The 26,360-nt window shown below is 39.8% G+C and overlaps 3 protein-coding genes, 1 long non-coding RNA gene and 1 pseudogene across 5 annotated transcripts; 3 read left to right on the forward strand and 2 right to left on the reverse strand.

Annotated features, from left to right (window-relative positions):
* Positions 1-804: 804 nt before the first annotated feature.
* LOC141824784 (disease resistance protein Pik-2-like) lies at positions 805-3,749 on the forward strand. The gene has a single exon (XM_074712121.1). The coding sequence runs from the start codon at positions 820-822 to the stop codon at positions 3,601-3,603; it is 2,784 nt and encodes a 927-aa protein (XP_074568222.1). The 5' UTR covers positions 805-819; the 3' UTR covers positions 3,604-3,749.
* A 1,257-nt stretch (positions 3,750-5,006) lies between these two features.
* On the reverse strand, positions 5,007-6,391 carry LOC141824789 (uncharacterized). 2 transcript variants are annotated; one of them, XR_012601457.1, is made up of 5 exons: positions 6,144-6,391; positions 5,814-6,067; positions 5,677-5,732; positions 5,353-5,439; positions 5,007-5,203 (listed from the first exon to the last, which is right to left on the reverse strand). It is a non-coding gene; the product is annotated as an uncharacterized LOC141824789 (long non-coding RNA). The 2 variants fall into 2 exon arrangements; XR_012601456.1 differs by having other exon boundaries at positions 5,814-5,863; positions 5,989-6,391.
* Positions 6,392-9,634: 3,243 nt separating this feature from the next.
* On the reverse strand, positions 9,635-10,594 carry LOC141824788 (glutathione S-transferase U15-like; annotated as a pseudogene).
* A 3,667-nt stretch (positions 10,595-14,261) lies between these two features.
* On the forward strand, positions 14,262-17,250 carry LOC141824783 (disease resistance protein Pik-2-like). Its single transcript, XM_074712120.1, has one exon. The coding sequence runs from the start codon at positions 14,324-14,326 to the stop codon at positions 17,096-17,098; it is 2,775 nt and encodes a 924-aa protein (XP_074568221.1). The 5' UTR covers positions 14,262-14,323; the 3' UTR covers positions 17,099-17,250.
* Positions 17,251-21,528: 4,278 nt separating this feature from the next.
* LOC141824782 (disease resistance protein Pik-2-like) lies at positions 21,529-24,550 on the forward strand. Its single transcript, XM_074712119.1, has one exon. It carries the CDS (start codon positions 21,599-21,601, stop codon positions 24,440-24,442), a length of 2,844 nt encoding a protein of 947 aa, XP_074568220.1. The 5' UTR covers positions 21,529-21,598; the 3' UTR covers positions 24,443-24,550.
* Positions 24,551-26,360: the final 1,810 nt, after the last annotated feature.

The following is a 26,360-nucleotide window of genomic DNA, read 5'->3' on the forward strand; positions in this document are numbered from 1 at the left end:
TATTCTTAATGATTTAAATATAAAACTTTTAAGAATCGATTCAGTAAAAGTGAAATCCATCACTGAGTGCTTTCCTCCCATGATTGTCTCACACTATTAGAATGAAGTAAATTAGGAAATCGAACATAGTTTTCCCATGGAAGGGTATTTTCGTGACTTCGTCAACCATCGTTCAACTATACAAATCGTGATCAATAGGAATCAAGATCGTATTATTTATATATGCGACTGCAGAGTATGCAGTGCCATGTCCCTCGTTGTATGATTCATTGGATTCCTGACAACCATTTCAACACAGCAGTAGTATAACTGCATATTACGAGGTAGTAGTACAGCTGTAAGCAAATGTATCGTGTGGTGATCAATAGGAATCAAGATCGTATTATTTATATATGCGACTGCAGTGCCATGTCCTTCGTTGCATGAGTCATTGGATTCCTGACAGCCATTTCAACAAAGCAGTAGTATAACTGCATGTTACGAGGTAGTAGTACAGCTGTAAGCCGCTTTATTTAATTTAATATAAATCATAATAATTCCATGCTTCATCGGTCAATTATATAAATAAATCTACCATGTGAGGATATTTTCGTGATTTTATGGGGATTCAACCCGTGCTTAATTATATAAATCAATTATGTGGTGATCAATTCGGCCATTTCTGAGGGCAAAACTTTTAGGAATCAAGATCGTATTATTTGTATATGCTACTGCAGTGCCATGTCCCTTGCGTGATTCCTGACAACCATTTCAACAAGAGTACTTGAGTTCGTAGTCGTCGTCATTCTTCCTAACCGCCTCGGGACGGAGATCGGCAGCATGGAGCCGGCGGTAGCTACGAAGCTCGTGGGCTTCTCCTTTCAGTTCATCGCGGGGAAGCTACAGAAGATGCTAGAGGAAGAAGCCGCGTTGCTGGCCGAAGTCCAAGATGATGTCCGGGACGTAGTCGCTGAGCTCAGAAGCATCGCCTCTTTCTTGACGGCCATGTCGACCAGGCGCAATCTGGATGACCAACTCCAGAACTGGGTGCAGGAAGTGAGGGAGGTCGCTTACGATGCTGAAGACTCGATCGATGAGTTCGTATGTCGTCTCCGATCGACACCCTACGACGAGCGCGGAGTCAAAGGTTTTTTCAAGCACTCCCTTCACAAAATAAAATCATTGAAAGCTCGCCATGGCATCGCTTCATATCTCAAGAAAGTGAAGGTTCAAGTAGCAGATATCAGAAAGAGGCACGATCGTTATTCCCACTCAAATGAAGCGTTTACAAGCTCAAGCTCTGACGCCGCCACCAGATCGGACATGGTCTTCTCCGACCCACGGATCATCAGCCATTTTGTAGAGGAAGCTCAACTCGTGGGCATCAACCAGAGCAGAGACAAGATCATGGGGTGGGTGATGGACGAGAACCGTCACGAGCTCACTGTGATTGCTCTCGTCGGCTTCGGTGGTTTAGGAAAGACAACTTTGGCCAAGACAGTCTATGACGATCCTGTTATCGTCGGAGGCCACTTCCCATGTCGAGCTTGGATAACAGTGTCACAAAATTACAATATCAGACAGCTTCTCAAACAGATTATTCGGAAAATTTCCGTCAACGAGCAACAAATCCGAGATGTTATAGGGTGCCGAGATGCCAGTTTGAACACAGAGCAACTTCTGAACATGATGGACGAGTCACAATTGGTGCAGACAGTCAGAGGCCATCTCCATGGAAAGAGGTATTTGCTTGTTTTTGATGACGTTTGGAGAACTACAGCATGGGAAAGCTTGCGCATCGCATTGCCACTGAATAGAGAAGGAAGCAGGGTCATAGTGACCACCCGCATTGAGGAAGTGGCAAATACAAGTTGTTCACACAATCATCAATTTATATTTAAAGTCTCTCCTTTGTCATCTCAGTTATCTTGGGAGCTATTCCGTAGAAGAGTATTTGAAGCACCTGATTATAGTTGTCCTTCCGAATTAGAAAATATTGGCAAAGATATCTTACAAAAGTGCAACGGATTGCCGCTTGCGATCGTGACGATTGGAGGTCTTCTAGCTTCCAAACCTGATAAAAAACTGGAGGAATGGAAAGACTTGCGCGACCACCTTCGTTTGGAAATACAAACTAATGATATGTTATCGAAAATCAATCAGATATTAGTTTTGAGTTATAATGACTTACCTTATCATTTGAAGCCTTGTTTCTTATTCTTAGGCATCTTTCCTGAAGATTATGAGATTCGTCGAAAGCGTCTGATGAGACAATGGATTGCTGAAGGGATCGTGAGCGGTATAGATGGGTTCCCCGCCGAGAAAGTCGCTGAGCGTTGCTTCAATCAATTGGTGAGTCGTAGTTTGGTGCAACCGTCACAATTCAATGATAGTGGGATAGTAAAATCTTGCCGTGTCCATGACATGATGCTCGATGTCATACTCTCTATATCGAGGAAGGAGAACTTTGTTGTGCTACTGAAGGAGCACCCCGTGATTCCACAACAATATCAAAAGATAAGACGCTTATCATGGCAGGAAAAAAGTAGTGGACTAGTACCTAACACTGATCTGTCCCACCTCCGATCCTTCACTACATTTGGTGAAGAAGTACCACTGACGTTGTTCATAAAGAAGAGGTGGTTGAGGGTAGTTGACCTGGAAGGATGTTGGGAGTGGTTTCCTGTCCACCCCAAGAGCTTTTCCAAGCTATTTCTTTTGAAGTATTTGTCTCTAAGAAATATTACAGCATTATATGAACTGCCAGAATCAATAGGAGATTTACAGAATCTAGAGTTTTTGGATATAAGAGGAACTGCGATTAAAGAACTACCCAATACCATCGTCAAACTCCAGAAACTGGTCTATCTGCTTGCCGGTCCTCGAAGATTGCATTTCCCGAAAGGAATAAGAAAGTTGAAAAGACTGGTCGCGTTTGGAATGGCAGATGCTGATAATGTGCAATTGCTACAGGAGCTTGGTGAGCTTGTCGACCTCCAGAAGCTCGGCATCAGTTTTGGTGGCTCTTCTCTATCACTCGGAATGCTGGAGGAGATCAGCGCCCTGCTCTCGAAGCTCAACGGCAGCCTTCGATCTCTAAAGATTCGTCATGTTGTGAGCTCTGACAATCTGAAAAAGGCACTCGACAACGTAGCTTCGCCGCCATTGCTGCTCTGCAAGCTCCTGATAGATTGCAAACTTTGTGAATTGCCTCCTTGGTTTGCATCTCTGAACCTCGTCGTCAAGATAACTCTGTCCGAGACACTGCTGCAGCCCGAAGATATAATAGTCTTGGGAAATCTCCCTGCTTTGGTCAACCTGAAACTAGGCTTGGGGTCATTCACCACTGTGGATTTGGGCTTCTATGGGGTTGGGTTCCCACGACTAAAGATCTTGAAAATTCGAGGGTACAATGTGAGTTTCAAAGAAGGTGCACTCAGAAGCCTGGAAATTGTTAAAATACGTTTCCCCCTTGAATCAGTCGATGGCATAGAACACCTGCATGGGCTAAGGGAGGTTCACATTCGCACTAGGAATGAAGATATAAAAGAGAAGGTCAAGAATATTGCAGCAAACCATCCAAATCGTCCCAAATGCTTTGCACCAGACGTCGATCTTGATTAAGGCATATGAATAAGAGGCCTGGTGTGTATTCTAGTTCTGCTCTTCGACTTATCCGTTGTTAATCTGTTCTATTATGCTTAATTCTCAAACTTGTTTGCCTATTATTTCTGAAGCAATAGTATGTAATGTAATCATCAAGCATTATTGCTCCCTTAATAAATTGCTATTCAAAATAAGAATGAGTGACTATATGATTTGGGAGAATGTTAGTGTTCATAAGTATGTCAAAATTGAAGTGTAAACATTCTCCAGCCATCCCTCCAATGAATTCATAATTTTGTTTTGAGCTAGCAAGGTAACATGAGATAATATTTGCCCTAGTAAGTGTGGCAATAGTGATAAAATGTCTAAAGGTACAACTACAAGAGAGTTGGAATCAAAATATGGACAAATATTTTTTAGATTGACCTCTAAATGTGTATAAGTTGTGCTTCGTCAATCAATTTATGCCTCACTAATTTTGCTCGTACCTTGGGCCCTGTGGACTTTTTGTCGGATCTACTTTATAGTGGTTCGGGATGGTTGAGGTTTGCCCCCGAGGTGTAGTCGAGCCAGTAACCATGTGGTAGATTTGCAACATGAGACAAGGGTCACGACGAAGTAGTGGAAAATGCCCTCCCACATGGGGGTCTACTCGGTGCATGATTTATATTGCCTTCTCAATGTTAATCACCTCTGAGGCCTTAGTTAATCAGGTTAGTAATGATAACATTGATGAATCTAGAATTGTCTAATTGAATCATCCTGTTTCTTAACTATTTGGAAATCCTAACTTCAATTTGCCCAATGTAGTAATAGTGATGTTATAAGATCTGTCATTAAGATTATTGTTCTTGTTTGAGATTGTCTCTGGATGAATCATCGGACACTTGACTCCTACATTGACGATGTTGCACGGAGTCCACGCACTACTAGAAAAATGTTAATAGACAACGCGGAAAACGCGTTGTCTTTGTGGGTTAAAAAGCGTTGTAAGAGGCCCTGTTGTAAAAGGGGTCCCTCAACGACAACGCTTTTTAAGCGTTGTCTTTGCTAACATCGACAACACCTTCGCAACGCAGAAAAAGCGTTGTAAATATTACAACGTTTTTTGCGACGCTTTAAAAACGTTGTTTTTAATAGGTATAACAACACATTTTGCAACGGTTAAAAAGCGTTGTAATTTTGTTACAAATTGCTTGGGTTTTGCAACGTTTTTAAAAGCGTTGTCTTTTGATTTTTTTTTAACAGTAAATAAGAAATAATATATTTTGTAAATACAAAACCATTGCATACAAAATTTACTAAATCACATACAAAACATACAACTTATATTTACACAAAAATCATTGTTATAGCAGATTCATAACATACAAGTTCATAACACATATCCATAACATACAACTTATACAAAAGTTGTAGCATCAGGTCTATAACATAAAGGTACAAATTCAAGTTACAACTTCCAACATAGAAGCTCCATAACAGCAGCAGGTCCATAACAAAGGTTTCAACGCAACAGAATAATGTCCAACAGCAGCAGAAATAGAACAGGTGCATCACAACATTAGCAGCTGAATAGAATCGCAACAGGTGCATCACCAAGTAACAGCAGGTCCATCTGCCAAAGACCAGCTTGCCAAAAGATAATACTAACTTATCCAAAATATGGGCATAATAACACCTAAGAATTATACACAATGAACTTTGAATCACAAATAAATATCTTGATTGCAAATAAATGGAATTATGGAGATCAGCATTCCATACCTACTCATAAATATGATCTTGTATACATTCTGCCACCTCGGAACGCACCTCATCAATTTCTCCCTAAGTGTACTCAGCTGCCTTGAACTATGAACACACATAGATTAAGTTAATTGGAAAAACAATCAACACTGACTTTGCAAAATGACAATTTTCAAAAAACTTAACATAAATAATAATTTTCAAAAAATTCAACCATGTTTTGGGAATCATGCTTGTGCAGTGTCTCCTATGCAATTATTTGAGGGAGTCATCAATTTAGTAAATCTTAAACAAACAAATATTTCTGCTGGTATATTTTGGACTAAATAAAAGTTAACTTACTGGAAGCCACAAAGAAGCTATAAAAACTCCAAGTGCAAGGCAAACAGTAAGGAAACCTACAAAACATTGTAATACACTGATTACGTCCAAATATTAAAGGAAAAGAAATTTAAGCTATGAAGGTCATGTGTTTGTACCTTGCAAAGAAAGAATCTTGAGAAAATATTTTGGGATATTTTTCTGTAGGCTGACACCACACCAAAAATCACAACATAAGTATAAATAATGAGGTAAAAGAGAACATTAGTTTCAAGTTGAAAATTTGCTAAAATAATCTGAATAAATGATTTTGGTTCGTGCATAATTTGAAACCTTTTTGCAAGTCTAGAAGATCATGTTTTGAGTTCTAGTTTTGCCATTTCAGCAGTATTGGTTCTTGCAAAGAGTAGGACTACAACAAAAGTTTGAAGTGTTAGCACAAGCCATGAAAGAGCTCAAGTGACATACTCCGTCGTAACTAACTCAACTGTGTCTCGGAGGTAATGGATAATACTCCTCACCGTTGATGCTACCATTGCAAAGAACGCCCAACGGCTTCTTATAGACACCATCAAAGGCATAATTAGCATACCTGTTGAGATCATTGAAACCAAGTACCTTACATCTCATCTTTGACTTGCCCTGTAACTTGCTAGAAATCTATCACAAACTACTTGTGTGTTCCTTTAATAAGCACAAGATCAAATAAATGGATAAGTTTGAACAACTCTATTAAACAAGCTTAGCTCGAATAGCCTTTCCTGACTCGTATTCTTGGATCACTTGGGGCTTCTCATTGATTAGCTGATGCAGTATGATTTGTTTGATAAGATACATAATAAGAGTTGAAGTGCAATGCCAACATTAACATAGTACCTGTGCAAGTTGGCTCTGCGTCAACTTCTTGTCCAGTCGAGCTTGCATCAGATTCTTCTTCAGTTCACTCGACACGCGTTCATCTTCAGAAAAAAAAAAAGAAGTATAAGGTAAGAAAATCTTTGTAATAAGCAGGTGGTAGAAAATTTAGTTGCTTGTGGCATGATTATTGTGTATTCTCAACACAAAGGAACAGAAAAAACTGATATCAGCAGCAAGTCACTGATATCCATTATTTTTATTCTACTTGCAAATACAAGCCACTGAATGATATCAACAAGAGAAATGAAAAATTGAAATTGATGGCAAGTAACTAGGGTCAAGATCATTAACATAACCACTTCCTTCTTGTTGCTTTGATATATTGAGGCAAATACATTTAGGAAGGAATCTTTAAGTATGTCATTGGATGATGAAAGGAAACTTGCACAGGAGCTGACTTTGTTCTTGGCAACAAAAATTATGGTGGTGCTTTTATGAAGTTGTAATAATATTGAGAATTGCAAGAAAAAAAAGAGACAAGCATGTATAAGACACGCTAGCCAGAATCAAACAAGCAACCAATATGACCATGCACCAAGCTGTAGCGTTCAAGGACCAAAATATGGCAATAGTTCAAGTTCTTGTAGAGTTGGGTGTTCTATTACCAGGGACTGCAACCTTATCAATTGACAACAGAAACTAAGAAAGAGAAAAAACACAGTGGATGGCTGAGAAGAAAACTCTTCCATATGGGTTCTTCATATGTTGCCCTAATCTAAGAAATAGATCAAAACTTACATTTTGATTTCTAATTTACAACGAATACAATCAAATGTAAGCAATCAATATCATGGCAAATTAAGGAAACCAGCAAAAGTAAGTAAATATATGAATTACTCACGAGTAAGATTCTCAGTTTCCTCGTCGAGCTTCCTCGTATTCAGAGACGTGCTACTTGAAGAAGCCCTGTTCGTTCCAGCATCGTCTGCGAAATACATACAAATAAATAAAGAATCGACAAAGTTATCTCAACCGAAATTAAAAGGAAATGGAACCGGAGAGAGAGAGAGAGAGAGAGAGAGAAAGTACACTTCTTGATGGTCTAAGACGTTGTATGTGACGACGTCCGTCGTGCATCCCTTGGTCCGCATCTCGTCCAGGAGCTTCATTGCTTGCTGCACGCCGCTCTCCTTACAAGCCGCTTCGATTAGTATCGTGTAGGTGAACAGGTCCGGGGCGCAACCTGTCTGGAGCATTTCGTCGAGCAACTCGAGGCCCTGCTTAAGACGACCACGATCGCAGAGGCACTGGAGGACGGTGTTGTAAGTGATGACATCGGGCGCGACGGACATGCGGCGGAGGAGATCGAGGGCGGCATCGGGTTCGCCGGACTTGCAGAAGCTAGCGATCATCACGTTGTAGGTGATGACGTCGGGAGCGGCGCCGGAGGACTCGAGGATGGAAAGCACGCAGGCGGCGTTGCCGGTGCGTCGCCGGTGTGTCCGTGGCGGCAGAAGCCGCGGATGAGGCTGGTGCAGGGGATGATGTCGGGGACCTCGCCTTGGACGACCATGGATTCGACAAAGCGGAGGCTCTCGTCGAGTTCACCTCGGTGGAGCAAACGGTGGGAGCCGAAAGGAATGGGGAGAAACGAAGGCCGAGGTCGCGATGGTGGAGAGGAACGGAGAGGCCAGCGAGCGCGAGGAATACGCCGCGGGATGGGGAATAGGCGAGGGAGATCTCTCAGGAAAATGCGGCGGGCGAAAAGAAGAGGAGGCGAACGAAATCGCGGACTGCCCGATAAGAATCTTGGATATAAACCCTCTAAACTCTTAACGACAACTCTTAACGATAATACTTTTAAAAAACGTTGTCTTTAGTAAAAAAAACGCTAAAAGACAACATTTTCTACAACGGTTTTTTAAAAGTGTTGTGGTTGACCCAAAATCAACACTAATAGACAACGCTTTCTGAACAAACGTTGTCTTTTGGTTTTCAAAGACAACGGTTTTGACTAAAAACGTTGTAAATTGAAAAACCACAACGCTTTTACTAAAAACCGTTGTCTTTGGGGCGTTGTCTATTAACTTTTTTCTAGTAGTGACGAGCAATTGGAAGAAGATATTGATCCTGTAAGACTTCAAAGAGGGGGCAGATGGTTAGACTAGAGGTCAAGGGTGTCCTGACTCAGTCATTCTGACGCCTAAGTCAATCCGTCATCAATTGAAGATGGAAAAGAAGAATTGGAAATGAAGTGCAAAGAATGAGACTACGACGTGGGTGCGTGTACCTAGGCCCATAGAAAGTAGAGTTTTTTTATAGAGTCATCAGAGAAGATGTCATATCAAAAGTAAAAAAAATATCCCATCGTGGTAGAGGAGAGTCTCATCATCCATGCTTAGTATGATAAAAGATCATATTGTATTAATGTGGTAGGTTATCTACCGTTGAATATTTTACTATTTCACGTATCGCTCAGGTGGGATGAGTGAGGGAAGTAGTGCTAATGGAGCGGAGCTAGTTTGGTCAGAGTATAGACTTGGCGGGATTGAACCGACTAGGAGTTGACTTTTGTCGGAGAGACTATGAATTTGATAGGGCTGTGGAAAGCAAAGACTGATGTACCTAGGCCTGTGGAAAGCAGAGTTCTTTATAAAGTCATTAGAGAAGACGTCACATCGAAAGTAAGGAAAATATCCCATCGTAGTAGAAGAGAATCTTATCACTCATGCTTAGTACGATAAATGATCATGCTGTATTAATGTGGTAGGTTATCTACTGTCGAATATTTTACTATTTTATGTGTCACTCAGGCGGGGTGAGTGAGAGAAGCAATGCTGATTGAGCAAAGTTACTTGGGCTAAATATAGACTTCATGAGATTGAACCGATTAGGGAGTCGGCTTCCATCGAGAAGATTATGAAGTCGATAGGGCACGTAGTGGGTCGGACATGGAGCTAATGAAGTACGACACTAGTGGGGCACGGAGTTGGTCGGGCACGCCTACGTGTTATCTCCACTTGGATCTAATATTGATTTTCTTGACTAAGATATATCAACCCATAATAATGATAAATGAGTTTGGGAATAGGGTAGATATGAAGTTGGCGCTAGATCTGGATTTGTTATTTGAGTTCTTCAATGTTGGGAAACTTTATTTATTTGATTTGTATCATATTTATTTATTATTTTCCGGAGCTTTCTTGACTCTCAAACCTTAATTTCACTCCATTTATGATCTCAAAGGATCTTATGCAAAGCCCTTCTTCACTGACTCGCCACGGCGGCTGCGTATAACTTCGGGTACTCGTCGGCGTCCGGCACCAGCCCCTTCACTGACTCCTCCGCCAGGAACCGCTCTGCCCATTCCGCCAGCCAAGGAAGCTCCTCCGCATCCAAAATCTTGACGCTATGGGCCTTCTCCAGCGTCAAGATCCACCCCAGGCAACTTCCCAGGGCGATGTCCAGGTAGCCGACCGCGTCCCCGCCGAAGAAGCCCTTCCCTTTGCCGCACTCCGCGAAGGCCTCTTCCAGCAGCCCCAGCATCTGCCGGAATTGCCCAGCCAACTCCGTCACCTTCGCCGCCTCCGTCTCAGCCCTCAAAGCCCTAATTAAAGCAGGCAACTGGTACAAATCGAAGAAATTAAATCGGAGTCAAATGTTTTGTTTTTAATTTGATGGATTTCGAAAACAGGGGGCTTTACTTGTCGTCGATGTAGGTGGCCCAGAACCGAGCGATGGCGCGGTCGGCGGGGAGGATGAAGGAGGATCCGCCGACCACTCCTCGTCGATGTACTGGACGATGACGGCGGACTCGCAGATAGATTTTCCACGGTGGAGCAGCACGGGGATCTTCTTGTACACCGGGTTGGACTTCACCAGGATTTCGCTCTTCGGCTCCACGACCCGCACCTCCACGAGCTCGTACTCGACTCCCTTGAGGCGGAGGGCGATGCGAACCCTGATGACGAAAGGGCTAATCGCGATACCCAAAACCTTCACGTTCTCCGCTGCAGCTCCGGCCATGGGAGTAAAAATTGATGCCGGCGTTGGCGAATGATGGCTGAGTACATCGCCGGCGGTGGTTCTGCTATTTATAGGCGCGGGAGGCGAGAAGGTTCGACCCACTCACCAAAGAACACCACCACTGTTCTTTAACAAAGCTCCATTTATAGGCGCGGGAGGCGGTGGTTCGAGCCAGCCTAAAAATATTGACTGGAGGTGCACATATCTGCTCCATGAACAAAGCTCCATTGATAAATTTTGAGCTTAAGCATCAGGTGTGGAGACAGAATGTCTTTAACTATAGTCCATCAAAAGAATGCACTTCTTTGGATATTTAGCTGGCTTGTTGTAAGTATTTCATTCTTTCTTCTCTCCTTTTGTCTATCCATTGATTTACTTTAGTTACAGTTACAGTCAATTAAAAAATAAAATTGAAGGGAAGATACAGTTTTGCACAAGATATATAGGACTTTCAGTGAATAAGTGTTTGCATCTATTATTCATACCCAACTTTTGAACACAATTTTCTGAAATTAATACAGTTCTGTATTAATTTACTTATCATAGTCAGGCATGCCATTTGGAATTGCTGTTATGTTAAGATTGTCAATTATTGTGAGGATATATCTCTTCCTTGGCTCACTGAGAGAGCCAACGTCATTGTGCATTGTTAAGGCTTGTAAATTTTGATACCAAGATAAACGTATGCCTGAATGCAATTCTAAATCCCCTTCCGCATTTGCCTCTAAAGAAAGTGGAAAAAGTCCCAAAATAATAGAAAACATACCATATTGCAGAAAAAGCTCTAAAATAGAAGATGCAAAATTACAAAAAAAATCCCAAAATAAAAGATGCAAAATAGTAGAAAAGCCCACAAAATAGCAGAAAAATCCACAAAATAGACATTTGCAAATTGTAGAAAAAGTAGTAAGTTAGACATGTCTATGTTAGCACTGTCTATATAGCAATAAATATCTAGTGGTAGGGAAATGCAATGAATGTCTAGTTGTAGGAAAAAGAAAAATTCAGACTTGGGGGCCTCAATGTCAATCTGAAAATACCAAGCCGACCAAGCCAAATACGTCAATCCCAAATATGTCATGCTGAATTATATCAGCTTATCTTCACCGATCCGATCAAGCCCAAATACACCAAGCCTAATAAGCCCTGCCTATCCTAACATTTATATGTGCATTATTCTATAAGGATAGGCAGGGCTTATTAGGCTTGGCGTATTTGGGTTTGATTGGATCGGCGAAGATAGGCTGGTATAATTCAACATGACGTATTTGGGATTGGCGTATTTGGCTTGGTCGGCTCCGCGTCTTCGCATTGGTGTCGGGGCCCTCAATTTGAATTTTATTTTTTCCTATCACTAGACATTCATTGCATTTCTCTACCACTAAGTATTCATTGCTATATAGACAGTGTTAACATAGACATGTCTAACTTATTACTTTTTTCTGCAATTTGCATATGTCTATTTTATGGGCTTTTCTGCTATTTTAGGGTTTTTTTTGTAATTTTGCATCTTCTATTTTAGGACTTTTTCTATAATTTGATATGTTTTCTGCTATTTTGTTTTCTCCTTTCTTCAGGAGCAAATGTGGGAGGGGATTTAAAGGGCACATTAAATGGTGCACTTAACTTTTAGATTTTTCAAAGGATGTACTTGTTTCCTATTTTATCTCTCTCGCCAACTACTATGTCACTGCATTCAAAGAACAACATCATTGTAGTGTTGGATTGAATAGCCTCCACTATGGTGCTGCATATCAAAGCACACTTCCACTGCAGTGTTGAGTTTCAAAAATCGACATGGTATTGTATAAATCTTAAAATCAGCATTATTGTAGTGCTAATATTTAAGAATCAGCATGATTTTGAAAATCAACATCACAGTGGCGTTGAATTTTAAAAATCAACACCACAATGATGTTCTTCTTTGAAATCCAATACCACAATGGTTGATGGAAGGGGTGAAATAGAAAACAAGTGCGTCCTTTAGGAAATCTAAAAATTAAATGAACTTTTTGGAAATTCAGCAACTTTAAATACATCTTTTGGTCAATTACCATTGTTCTTTCCAATGATACATCATGAGGGGGGATTTCTTAAAACTTTTAAAATTCTTTTCAGCAATTACATAAACTTCACTTTTAAATATTCTAATTAGATTCGGCAATTACATAAAGTGCGGCAGGTTATTATTAAGGTTCAAGGTCTCCCTCTAATTAGATTCATTCAACTGCTAGAGTTGGATTGCTAGAGGGGATAAAAAGATAAGAATCCATTCATAGAATGTAACTTCTAGCTTTCGTGCATGACATTAATTACATATCTGTTCTTTTTGTTGTTAGTCTTATAACTTTTCTTTATATCTGCACGAACTTCCAGTCTTGAGTTTTCCTTTCTTTGATGTTTATTATTGTCCAAATGATATTGCATCACCTCTGAGGTCTTAGTTAATCAGGTTAGTAATGAGACAACTTCTTACTGTGATGAATTTAGAATTGTCTAATTGAATCTTCCCGTTATTTGGAAACCCTAAACTTCAATATTTAATGTTTATTCTCTTTATTCATATCAAAGTCATTCGTTTTTTAGTTGACATTAAATATCTAATTTACATTGATTAATTATGGAGGTGATCGATTTGATTTTATAAAGAGTGTCTATCGATCATCAAGATAAATTAAAAAACAGATAACTCATCAATCTAACATTCTTACAAAAGAAAGGAAGGAGAATAGTTGAGAAATAAAGGTTTAAGAAAGCTTTTTACAAATAAGCTTAAGCGGAAAATGACGTCTCATGGCGTAGGGAACTGATGCGATAAAAGCGGTTTGGATTTTTTTCAATTTAGACGAAAGAGCACACTGAAAGGAGGGGTATAAAGAGAAAGTAGCATGTATTTTTGGAATTTTAAAACATGAATTATGGTTAATACTGAAAGTTGTTTACACAGTTAAGTAAAATACCGAATAAATCATATTCTCAATGATTTAAATATAAAACTTTTAGGAATCGATTCAGAAAAAATGGAATCCATCATCTGAGTGCCTCCCTCCCATGATTGTCTCACACCATTAGGAGGAAGTAAATTAAGAAATCGAACATAGTTTCCACATGGAAGGATATTTTCATCAAAGCAGTAGTACAGCGGTAAGCCACGTTATTTAATTTAATATAAATCATAATAATTCCATCCTTCATCGTCGTCATCTTTCGTAATTTTATCAGGATTCAACTCTCGCTCAATTATATAAATGTACCATGTGAGGATATTTTTGTGATTTTATGGGGATTTAATCCTTACTTAATTATATAAAGGACAATGATATATTACATAAAAGTACAATATGATAATATAACATTATATATTATAGATCTAGATTTTATATTCATGTAATGAGTCTCATATTCATACAGTATAGCATGTCATATTATATTTTTTTTATATTATATTTTTATATAATATATCATTTTTGTTATATAAATTTATTATGTGATGATCAATTCGGCCATATCTGAGGGCAAATTTTATTTTAGGAATTAAGATCGTATTATTTGTATATGCTACTGCAGTGCCATGTCCCTTGCATGATTGATTGGATTCCTCACAATCATTCAATCAAAAAGTAGTACAGCTGTAAGTCACTTTATTTAATTTAATATAAATGATAATAATTTCATCCTTATAATGTTTCAATCAATGTTCCAAAGTTAAACAAGAGGACTTGACTTCGTCGTCGTCGTCGTCGTCGTCTTTCTTCCTAACCGCCTCCGGACGGAGATCGGCAGCATGGAGACGGCGGTAGCTATGAAGCTCGTGGACTTCTCCTTTCAGTCCATCGCGGGGAAGCTACAGAAGATGCTGGAGGAAGAAGCCGCGTTGCTGGCCGGAGTCGAAGATGATGTCCGGGACATAGTCGCCGAGCTCAGAAGCATCGCCCCTTTCTTGACGGCCATGTCGACCAGGCGCAATCTGGACGACCAACTCCAGAACTGGGTGCAGGAAGTGAGGGAGGTGGCTTACGATGCTGAAGACTCGATCGATGAGTTCGTATGCCGTCTCCGATCGACACCCTACGACGAGCGCGGAGTCAAAGGTTTTTTAAAGCACTCCCTTTGCTGCATAAAATCATTGAAAGCTCGCCATGGCATTGCTTCAGATCTGAAGAAAGTGAAGGTTCAAGTAGCAGATATCAGAACGAGGCACGATCGCTATTCCCACTCAAATGAAGCTTTTACAAGCTCAAGCTCTGACGCCGCCACCAGATCGGACATGGTCTTCTCCGACCCACGGATCATCAGCCATTTTATAGAGGAAGCTCAACTCGTGGGCATCAACCAGAGCAGAGAGAAGATCATGGGGTGGGTGATGGACGAGAACCGTCTCGAGCTCACTGTGATTGCTCTCGTCGGCTTCGGTGGTTTAGGAAAGACAACTTTGGCCAAGACAGTCTACGACGATCCTGTTATCGTCGGAGGCCACTTCCCATGTCGAGCTTGGATAACAGTGTCACAAAATTACAATATCAGACAGCTTCTCAAACAGATTATTCGGAAAATTTCCGTCAACGAGCAACAAATCCGAGATGTTATAGGGTGCCGAGATGCCAGTTTGAACACAGAGCAACTTCTGAACATGATGGAGGAGTCGCAATTGGTGCAGACAGTGAGAGGTCATCTCCATGGAAAGAGGTATTTGCTTGTTTTTGATGACGTTTGGAGAACTGAAGCATGGGAAAGCTTGCGCATCGCATTGCCACCGGATGGAGAAGGAAGCAGGGTCATAGTGACCACCCGCATTGAGGAAGTGGCATATACAAGTTGTTCTGGTAATCATCAATTTATATTTAAAGTGTCTCCTTTGTCATCTCAGTTATCTTGGGAGCTATTCTGTAGAAGAGTATTTGAAGCACCTGATTATAGTTGTCCTCCAGAGTTAGAAAATGTTGGCACAGATATCTTACAAAAGTGCAATGGACTGCCGCTTGCGATCGTGACGATTGGAGGTCTTCTAGCTTCTAGACCTGATAAAAAACTGGAGGAATGGAAAGACTTGCGCGACCACCTTCGTTTGGAGATACAAACTAATGATATGTTGTTGAAAATCAATCAGATATTAGTTATGAGTTATAATGACTTACCTTATCATTTGAAGCCTTGTTTCTTATTCTTAGGTATCTTTCCTGAGGATTATGAGATTCGTCGAAAGCGTTTGATGAGACAATGGATTACTGAAGGGATCGTGAGCAGTATAGATGGGTTACCTGCCGAGAAAGTCGCCAAGCGTTGCTTCAATCAATTGGTGAGTCGTAGCTTGGTGCAACCGTCACAATTTGATGATAATGGGATAGTAAAATTTTGCCGCGTCCATGATATGATGTTGGATGTCATACTTTCAATATCAAAGAAGGAGAACTTTGTGGTGCTACTGAAGGAGCACGCCATGATTCCACAACAACATCAAAAGATAAGACGCTTATCATGGTACGAAGGAAGCAGTAGACTAGTGTCTAACACTGATTTGTCCCACCTCCGATCCTTCACTGCATTTGGTAAGGAGATACCACCGAAGTTTTTCAGAAAGAAGAGGCGGTTGAGGGTAGTTGACCTGGAAGGAAGTTGGTACTCGTTTCGGCTCCAACCCAAGTGCTTTTCCAAGTTGTTTCTTTTGAAGTACTTGTCTCTAAGAAATATTCGAACAACTGGATTGCCAGAAACAATAGGAGATTTGCAGAATCTAGAGTTTTTGGATATAAGAGGAACTAATATTTATGTACTACCCAATACCATCATCAAACTCCAAAAACTGGTCTATCTGCTTGCTGGTCCCAACAGTTTGCGGTTCCCGAAAGGAATAAGAAAGTTGAAAAGACTGGTCGCGTTTGGAATGGCAGATGCTGATAATGTGCAATTGCTACAGGAGATCGGCGAGCTCGTCGACCTCCAGAAGCTCGGCATCAGTTTTGGTACCTCGTCTCTATCACTCGGAATGCTGGAGGAGATCAGCGCCCTGCTCTCGAAGCTCAATGGCAGCCTTCGATCTCTAAAGATTCGTCATTTTGTAGACTCTGACAATCTGAAAAAGGCACTCGACGAGGTAGCTCTGCCGCCATTGCTGCTCTGCAAGCTCCTGATAGGTTGCAAACTTTGTGAATTGCCTCCTTGGTTTGCATCTCTGAACCTCGTCGTCAAGATAACTCTGTTCGACACACTGCTGCAGCCCGAAGATATAATAGTCTTGAGAAATCTCCCCGCTTTGGTCAACCTGAAACTAGGCATTCGGTCATTCACCACTGTGGATTTGGGCTTCGATCGGCTAGGGTTCGCACGACTAAAGTTGCTGGAAATTCAATGGTACAATGTGAGTTTCAAAGAAGGTGCACTGAGAAGCCTGGAAATTGTTAAAATACTTGCCCCCCCTGAATCAGTCGATGGCATAGAACACCTGCATGGGCTAAGGGAGGTTCACATTCGCACTTGGAATAAATATATAAAAGAGATGGTCAAGAATAGTGCAGCAAAGCATCCAAATCGTCCCAAATGCTTTGCCACATATCCTTATTAAGGCATATGAATAAGAGCTTTCTGTCAATGCAATGCAAAGCAAAGATGACTTTATTATAGCAGGTCTGGTGTGTATTCTAGTTCTGCTCTTTGACTTATCCGTTGTTAATCTGTTCTATTATGCTTAATTCTCAAACTTGTTTGCCTATTATTTCTGAATCAATAGTATGTAATGTAATCTTCAAGCATTATTGCTCTCTTAATAAATTGCTATTCAAAATAAGAATGAGTGACTATATGATTTGGGAGAATGTTAGTGTTCATAAGTTATGTCAAAATTGAAGTGTAAACATTCTCCAGCCATCCCTCCAATGAATTCATAATTTTGTTTTGTGCTAGCAAGGTAACATGAGATAATATTTGCCCTAATAAGTGTGGTAAAAGTGATAAAATGTTTAAAGGAACAAATACAAGAGAGTTGAAATTGAAATATGGACAAATATTTTTTAGATTGACCTCTAAATATGTATAAGTTGTGCTTTGTCAATCGGTTTATGCCTCACTTATTTTGCTCGTTCCTTGGGGCCCATAGACCTCTTGATTGAGGGGACCTCTCAAGTAGATTTGGAGGTGAGCTTTCCAAGCGGAAGAAAACCCTCCATAGGGAGAAGGGCGGAGCAAGGGGCCATGGCTCAGATGGCTGTGATCAGTCTGGGAAGGGAGTCCCTAAATTTGTCTAGAGTCACTCATTTGTTTTCAAATCTGATCCTATCTATGGTTGGATCCAGCCTTCCCATGCCATTACTAACTTGGACTTTTTGTCAGACCTACTTTATAGTGGTTCAGGAAGGTTGAGGTTGTTTGCCCCCAGGGTGTAGTCGAGCTAAGGACCATGTCGTAGATTTGCAACATGAGACAAGGGTCACGACGAAGTAGTGGAAAATGCCCTCCCACATTGGGTCTGCTCGGTACATGATTTATATTGTCTTCTCAATGTTAATAACCTTTAAGGCCTTAGTTAATCAGGTTAGTAATGATAACATTAATGAATTTAGAATTGTCTAATTGAATCATCATATTTCTTATCTATTTAGAAATCCTAACTTCAATATTTAATATTTATTCTATTCACTTAATTGCAGTGATTGGTTTAGTCCTATAGAAATTTTTTATCGATCATCAAGGTAAATCAAAAAGCATTTGCAGCGAACAACTCATAATCTAGCATTTTTAGGTCAATCGTCTATTTAAAAAAATTTATTTATTAATTTGTAGAAATTGAAACTCAATTCTTAAATACCTAAAGAATTAAAAATGTACCTTGCCGCTGCATCATTACCCTGCCGCTACAAAGTGAATTACCATTCAAGTTTAACCTAAATCTTGCAAACAAGGATATCGACTATAAAACAAAAAAAAAAAAAAAACGTCCTGTTTAATTTCACAAAGAATTCAAGGTTATTGTCAAAATGCATCCTTGCAGGTCTTTTTACCAAAATGCACTCAAATATTTTCTTGGCCATATTGAATTGTATACCTCCCAAGTTAAACATTTCAGATGTTCTAAAAAATATTTTTAAGCATAAATTTTGCTAAACTTCTAAGTCATTTTATAAATTATCGTGAGACATTTGCATTTTCATATTTATTTTGATGGCCAATAAAAAATTACAATATTACAATTGGGTTCACACCCAAATTAAATATAATTTTTACTGAAAACTTTGCTGCATTTTCTTATGATAAAAAAGATTGTGTGTGATATAAACTACATTTGTGAAGTTTATGTTTTGTGGATTTTTCTCAAAAAAAGTATATTTGTTTTGTTTTTATTTTCTTATAAAAAATTTTATTTGTTTTGTTTTGTTTTTATTTAAAATTCTGGAAATTTTTAAAATTTTCAATTCAAATTGGATGAACCGATCGTTTATAATTTTCTCAACTATGTAGTTGTTTTAATCCGGAATAAGGAATAAAATTAGCAGTTATACTTTTTATAAAATTATATTTTTCATCCTCTAAAATATTTGTGAAAAATAAAAAAAGAGAGTTTAAAATGCGTTTCATATTAAAAGTATTTTAACGGTAATAAAAAATTATTATATATTATTAAAAATCAATAAAGCATTTTAATATATATTCTATTTTAAACTAAATTTGATAAATAAAATTAATGATGCATTTTAATAATTTTTTAAGTACTAAATTTAAATAATTTCAATAAATTTATGCGATAAATAAATAAATAAATTTGCAGATCCCGCACCTCTTCCCGATCTCTCTCTCTCTCGTGCGCCACAGCGGTCGCCGCCGCCGCCGCCTGCCGCCGGCGGCACACCAACTCCGGGAGAGTTTCCTCCTTTTCTCTCTTCGTCCCGCCGTCCATCAGAAATCCCCCGCGGCCCGCCGCTCTCTTAATCGCAGGAGCAGAGGATAAGAAAGCCCTCTCCTTCCGTCTCGTTCTAGTCTGAGCAGGGGCTTTCTCTTGCCCTATCTTCTAGTGCAGCAACCGCTCGTCCGCTATGCTACCGCCGGGCTTGCTCGCATGGATTGCAGCGACTCTTCCAATGCCTTGCTTCCGATCCGCCCCCTCGGCTTCCTCCATCGGATGCTCATTGGTTTTGCTTCCAGAGGAAAAATTATGAAAAAATTCCACCTCTGTAAGTCTTGTTTTTTTTTTTTTTTGCCTTCGTCTCTTTTCTTTCCTTTCCTTTGGCGATGTTACCTTCTTCATCTTGATTGTTTGAGTTTGAACTATTTCATTGTAGCAACTTGCTATCGAAATTTCTGAAATTTCCTTTGATTTACTCGCTGCAAGTGAAGGAAAGGAAGGATAAATAAGGCGAAGGAGAAATCTTATCCTTTTTTTTTTTTTAATAGGGTGAGTTAAAAGAGTAAAGAAGGATAAATTTCATTCTTAAATGTTAATGAATATGTATAATTTTTTACACCTGATATGAAATATAAGAAGAAGAGAATTCAAAAATATTTTATTTTAATTTTATCTCTTTGTTAAGATATTAAATTTTAAATTAATTTGTTTATTTACTTATCTTTTTTTTACGCTGTCACTTCTTATACAATGCGCGTTGTCATTGTTAATGTCCAACCACTCGTATTATATGACGTCGATGTCGATCCTCGCTGCATATCTTTCAGAGGAGATAATACTCAAAAGATATTTGAGTAAATTTTTATAGAAATATCTACAAAAATATTGAAATTTAACCCTTGCCTACTTTAATAAATATGTCTCGTATTAATCAATTCAACTATACCCTGATGGTCCCGTCTCTTCTGTAAATGGTGGAATCCGCCACTCCAATGACCTCACATGGTTGGTCCCATGACCATTTATGAGGAGGTAAATCAAGAAATTGTAATTGACCACGAAGGAGAAGGGTATTGTCTTGATTTTGTTAAAATTTGAATCCTTATCCTCTTCTATAATTCTATACTCTCGTAATCAATTTAGCTATGCCTCAAGAACGTCTGATGGTCCATCTCACCAAACACAAGTTGAGTTCTATTTTGGAGCCTATGATTAAATAATATGTAATGGTAATCATCTCGTATATAAATTATATCCATAAATTCTATTTTAATGTCAAATGGACTCCTATTATATTGTGAGGCAGTAGTACAACTGTAAGCCACTTTATTTAATTTAATATAAATCATAATAATTTCATCCTTTTAATGTTTCAATCGCTGTTCCAAAGTCAAACAAGAGTTCTTGCTATGCCCCAAGAGTTCCCCGATGGTCCATCTCACCAAACACAAGTTGAATTCTATTTTGGAGCCTATGATTAAATAATGTGTAATGATAATCATCTCATTTATAAATTATATTCATAAATTCTATTTTAATGTTAAATGGACTCCTATTATATTGTGAGGCCTGTAAGCCACTTTATTTAATTTAATATAAATCATAATAATTTCATCCTTTTAATGTTTTAATCACTGTTACAAAGTCAAACAAGAGTTCTTTTCTTTTGCAAAAAAAAAAAAAAAAAAAAAAGGAATTCGCCATCTTAGCAGTCCTACACAGTCGGTCCCACAACCATCTGTGAGAAGGTAAATTGAGAAACTACAGTTGGTCACGATGCAGGAGGATATTACCTGGCTTCGCTAGGATTCGAATCCTTGTCCTCTTCTACAAGTCTGCTGTATCATAATCAACTCAACTATACCCTGAGGGCCAAACAAGAGTTCTTGCTATGCCCCGAGAGCGCCCCGATGGTCCATCTCACCAAACACAAGTTGAGTTCTATTTTGGAGCCTATGATTAAATAATGTGTAATGTTAATCATCTCATATATAAATTATATCCATAAATTCTATTTTAATGTCAAATGGACTCCTATTATATTGTGAGGCAGTAGTACAACTGTAAGCCACTTTATTTAATTTAATATAAATTATAATAATTTCATCCTTTTAATGTTTCAATCAGTGTTCCAAAGTCAAACAAGAGTTCTTGAGTTGGCTGCAGCTTCATCCATACTTCGTCGTCGTCGTCTTTCTTCCTAACCGCCTCCGGACGGAGATCGGCAACATGGAGCCGGCGGTAGCTACGAAGCTCGTGGACCTCACCTTTCAGTCCATCGCGGGAAATCTACAGAAGATGCTGAAGGAAGAAGCCGCGTTGCTGGCTGGAGTCGAAGATGATGTCCGGGACATAGTCGCTGAGCTCAGAAGCATCGCCTCTTTCTTGACGGCCATGTCGACCAGGCGCAATCTGGATGACCAACTCCAGAACTGGGTGCAGGAAGTTAGGGAGGTGGCTTACGATGCCGAAGACTCGATCGATGAGTTCGTATTGCATCTCCGATCGAAACCCTATGACGAGCGCGGAGTCAGAGGTTTTTTCAAGCACTTCCTTCACTACATAAAATCATTGAAAGCTCGTCATGACATCGGTTCAGATCTCAAGAAAGTGAAGGTTCAAGTAGCAAATATCAGAACGAGGCACGATCGCTATTCCCACTCAAATGAAGCTTTTACAAGCTCAAGCTCTGACGCCGCCACCAGATCGGACATGGTCTTCTCCGACCCACGGATCATCAGCCATTTTGTAGAGGAAGCTCAACTCGTGGGCATCAACGAGAGCAGAGACAAGATCATGGGGTGGGTGATGGACGAGAACCGTCTCGAGCTCATAGTGATTGCTCTCGTCGGCTTCGGTGGTTTAGGAAAGACAACTTTGGCCAAGACAGTCTACGACGATCCTGTTATCGTCGGAGGCCACTTCCCATGTCGAGCTTGGATAACAGTGTCACAAAATTACAATATCAGACAGCTTCTCAAACAGATTATTCGGAAAATTTCCGTCAATGAGCAACAAATCCGAGATGTAATAGGGTGCCGAGATGCCAGTTTGAACACAGAGCAACTTCTGAACATGATGGAGGAGTCGCAATTGGTGCAGACAGTCAGAGGTCATCTCCATGGAAAGAGGTATTTGCTTGTTTTTGATGACGTTTGGAGAACTGAAGCATGGGAAAGCTTGCGCATTGCATTGCCTCCGGATGAAGAAGGAAGCAGGGTCATAGTGACCACCCGCATTGAGGAAGTGGCGAATACAAGTTGTTCTCGCAATCATCAATTTATATTTAAGGTCTCTCCTTTATCATCTCAGTTATCTTGGGAGTTATTCCGTAGAAGAGTATTTGAAGCACCTGATTATAGTTGTCCTCCAGAGCTAGAAAATATTGGCAAAGATATTTTACAAAAGTGCAACGGACTGCCGCTTGCGATCGTGATGATTGGAGGTCTTCTAGCTTCCAGACCTGATAAAAAATTGGAGGAATGGAAAGACTTGCACGATCACCTTCGTTTGGAGATACAAACTAATGATATGTTGTCAAAAATCAATCAGATATTAGTTTTGAGTTATAATGACTTGCCTTATCATTTGAAACCTTGTTTTTTATTCTTAGGCATCTTTCCTGAGGATTATATGATTCGTCGAAAGTGTCTGATGAGACAATGGATTGCTGAAGGGATCGTGAACAGTATAGATGAGTTCTCTGCCGAGAAAGTCGCTGAGCGTTGCTTCAATCAATTGGTGAGTCGTAATTTGGTGCAACCTTCAAAATTTGATGATAATGGGACAGTAAAATCTTGCCGTGTCCATGACATGATGCTCGATGTCATACTCTCGATATCGAAGAAGGAGAACTTTATGGTGCTACTGAAGGAGCACCCCGTGATTCCACAACAACATCAAAAGAAAAGACGCTTATCATGGCAGAAAGAAAGCAGTGGACTAGTACCTAACACTGATCTGTCCCACCTCCGATCCTTCAATGCATTTGGTGAGGTGGTACCACTGAAGTTTTTCACCAAGAAGAGGCGGTTGAGGGTAGTTGACCTGGAAGAGGAGGTACCACTGGAGTTTTTCACCAAGAAGAGGCGGTTGAGGGTAGTTGACCTGGAAGGATGTCGGCACTTTGTTCGTTTCCACCCCAAGAGCTTTTCCAAGTTGTTTCTTTTGAAGTACTTGTCTCTAAGAAATATTAGACTGTTAGTTGAATTGCCAGAATCAATAGGAGATTTGCAGAATCTAGAGTTTTTGGATATAAGAGGAACTCGTATTAAAGAACTACCCAGTACCATCGTCAAACTCCAGAAACTGGTCTATCTACTTGCTGGTCCCTGGGGTGTGCGGTTGCCGAAAGGAATAAGAAAGTTGAAAAAACTGGTCGCGTTGGTAATGGCAAACACTGATAATGTGCAATTGCTACAGGAGATCGGCGAGCTGGTCGACCTCCAGAAGCTCGGCATCAGATTTGATGGCTCTTTTCTATCACTCGGAATGCTGGAGGAGATCACCGCCCTGCTCTCGAAGCTCAACGGCAGCCTTCGATCTCTAAAGATTCGTCAATCTGTACTCAGTGGCAATCTGAAAAAGGCAATCGACGAGGTAGCTCTGCCGCCATTGCTGCTCCGCAAGCTCCTGATAGATTGCAAACTTTGCGAATTGCCTCCTTGGTTTGCATCTCTGAACCTCGTCGTCAAGATAACTCTGTTCTGGACACTGCTGCAGCCCGAGGAGATAAAAGTCTTGGGAAATCTCCCCGCTTTGGTCAACCTGAAAGTAGGACCTGGGTCATTCACCACTGTGGATTTGGGCTTCGATCGGCTAGGGTTCCCACGACTAAAGTTGCTGAAAATTGATAAGCACAATGTGAGTTTCAAAGAAGGTGCACTGAGAAGCCTGGAAATTGTTAAAATACGTTCCCCCCCTGAATCAGTCGATGGCATAGAACACCTGCATGGGCTAAGGGAGGTTCACATTGACACTTGTAATGAAGATTTAAAAGAGAAGGTCAAGAATATTGCAGCAAACCATCCAAATCGTCCCAAATGCTTTGTAACAAGCTTCTGGCCTGATTAAGGCATATGAATAAGAGGTCTGGTGTGTATTCTAGTTCTGCTCTTCCACTTATCAGTTGTTAATCTGTTCTATCATGCTTAATTCTCAAACTTGTTTGCCTATTATTTCTGAAGCAATTGTATGTAATGTAATCTTCAAGCATTATTGCTCTCTTAATAAATTGCTATTCAAAATAAGAATGAGTGACTATATGATTTGGTAGAATGTTAATGTTCATAAGTACGTGAAAATTGAAGTGTAAACATTCTCCCATGAGTTCCATCAGACCTAATTAAAAAGGGCTATCATGATCCAAATTCTAATCTCGTATTTAGTTAGAAAAAAATAGTCTATTCAATGGCGATTTCCTTACTTGGTTCGTACGTCAAAAGTAGAATTTTGATGGATCGACTCAGTGAGATTACCCTTCTGTTGATTTAGATTTACACAAACAAAATTAATTTGGTTCAATTTAATTGGAGATTAGTAATATCATCCGGCAAATATCATGTTTCGTAAATACAACTGTTGGGCTAGCAAGGTAACATGAGATAATATTTTCCCTACTAAGTGTGGTAATAGTGATAAAATGTTAAAGGAACAAATACAAGAGAGTTGGAATCGAAATATGGACAAACATTTTCAAGATGGACATCTAAATGTGTGTAAGTTGTACTTGGTCAATCGGTGTATGCCTCACTTAGGTTGCTCGATCGTAACTTAGGCCCCATAGACCTCTTGATTGAGGGACCTCTCAGGTAGATTTGGAGATGAGCTTTCTGAGTGGAAGAAAACCCTCCATAGGGAGGAGGGCGGAGCGAGTGGTGGTGGCTAAGACGGTTGTGATCCGTCTGGGAAGGGAATCCCTAAATTTGTCTAGAGTCATTTGTTTTCAAATTTGATCCTATCTATGGTTGGATCCAACCTTACTCCATGCCATTACTAACTTGGACTTTTTGTCGGACCTACTTTATAGTGGTTCGGGATGGTTGAGGTTGTTTGCCCTCAAGGTGTAGCCGAGCCAGTAACCATGTTGTAGATTTGCAACATGAGACAAGGGTCACGACGAAGTAGTGGAAAACACCCTCCCACATGGGGGGCCTGCTCGGTACATGATTTATATTGTCTTCTCAATGTTAATCACCTCTGAGGTCTTAGTCAATCAGGTTAGTAATGATAACATTGATGAATTTAGAATTGTCTAATTGAATCATCCTATTTCTTAACTATTTGGAAATCCTAACTTCAATATTTAATGCTTATTCTATTCGATTAATTATGGGATGATTGGTTCGGTCCTATAGAAATTTTCCATCGACCATTATTAAGGTAAATCAGAAAGCATTCGCAGCAAGTAGTTCATCAATCCAACATTCTTAGATCAATCATCTATTAAGAAAAATTTGTTCCTTAACTCATCGAAACGGAAACTCGATCCTTAGATACCTAAAAAACTAAAAAAGGTACCTTGCTGCTGCATCGTTATGCCAGGGTCCATACCAAAATCATTCTTAGTTGTATGAAGTAGAACTATTGGGTTGATTATGTTGATGCGCGTTCTTCCATATGGATAGTGCTTTTTTCTTGGTATTTCACTTTCTGATCATTTGATATGCTTTCATCTTCTATTTGGCCATATGAAGATTCAGTTCTTGATAGGGTTCGTTGCATCAAATCCATCAAGCTGGCGAGTATGTGATCCTTCTCGGCGATTGATACTCCGTATCTCGATTTTCTCTATAATATTTCAATTGAATCACAAGTAAGTTTTCTGTTAAAATTTGCATCGTTCAGATTATATACTTGGGGATTTTGGTCGTCAGTGGAGGATCCCACATAAGGCTTCTTTTTCTGTTCGTGGTATGATGTCTAAGCTACCGATGTTAATACCCTCGGCTCATACAGAAACTCTCATATGATCTTTCACCACATAATTTCC

Source organism: Curcuma longa, chromosome 3 (assembly GCF_044706935.1).
Source record: "Curcuma longa cultivar G26 ecotype Majalengka, Jawa Barat chromosome 3, ITB_CL_G26_1.1, whole genome shotgun sequence".
Lineage (NCBI taxonomy): Eukaryota > Viridiplantae > Streptophyta > Magnoliopsida > Zingiberales > Zingiberaceae > Curcuma > Curcuma longa.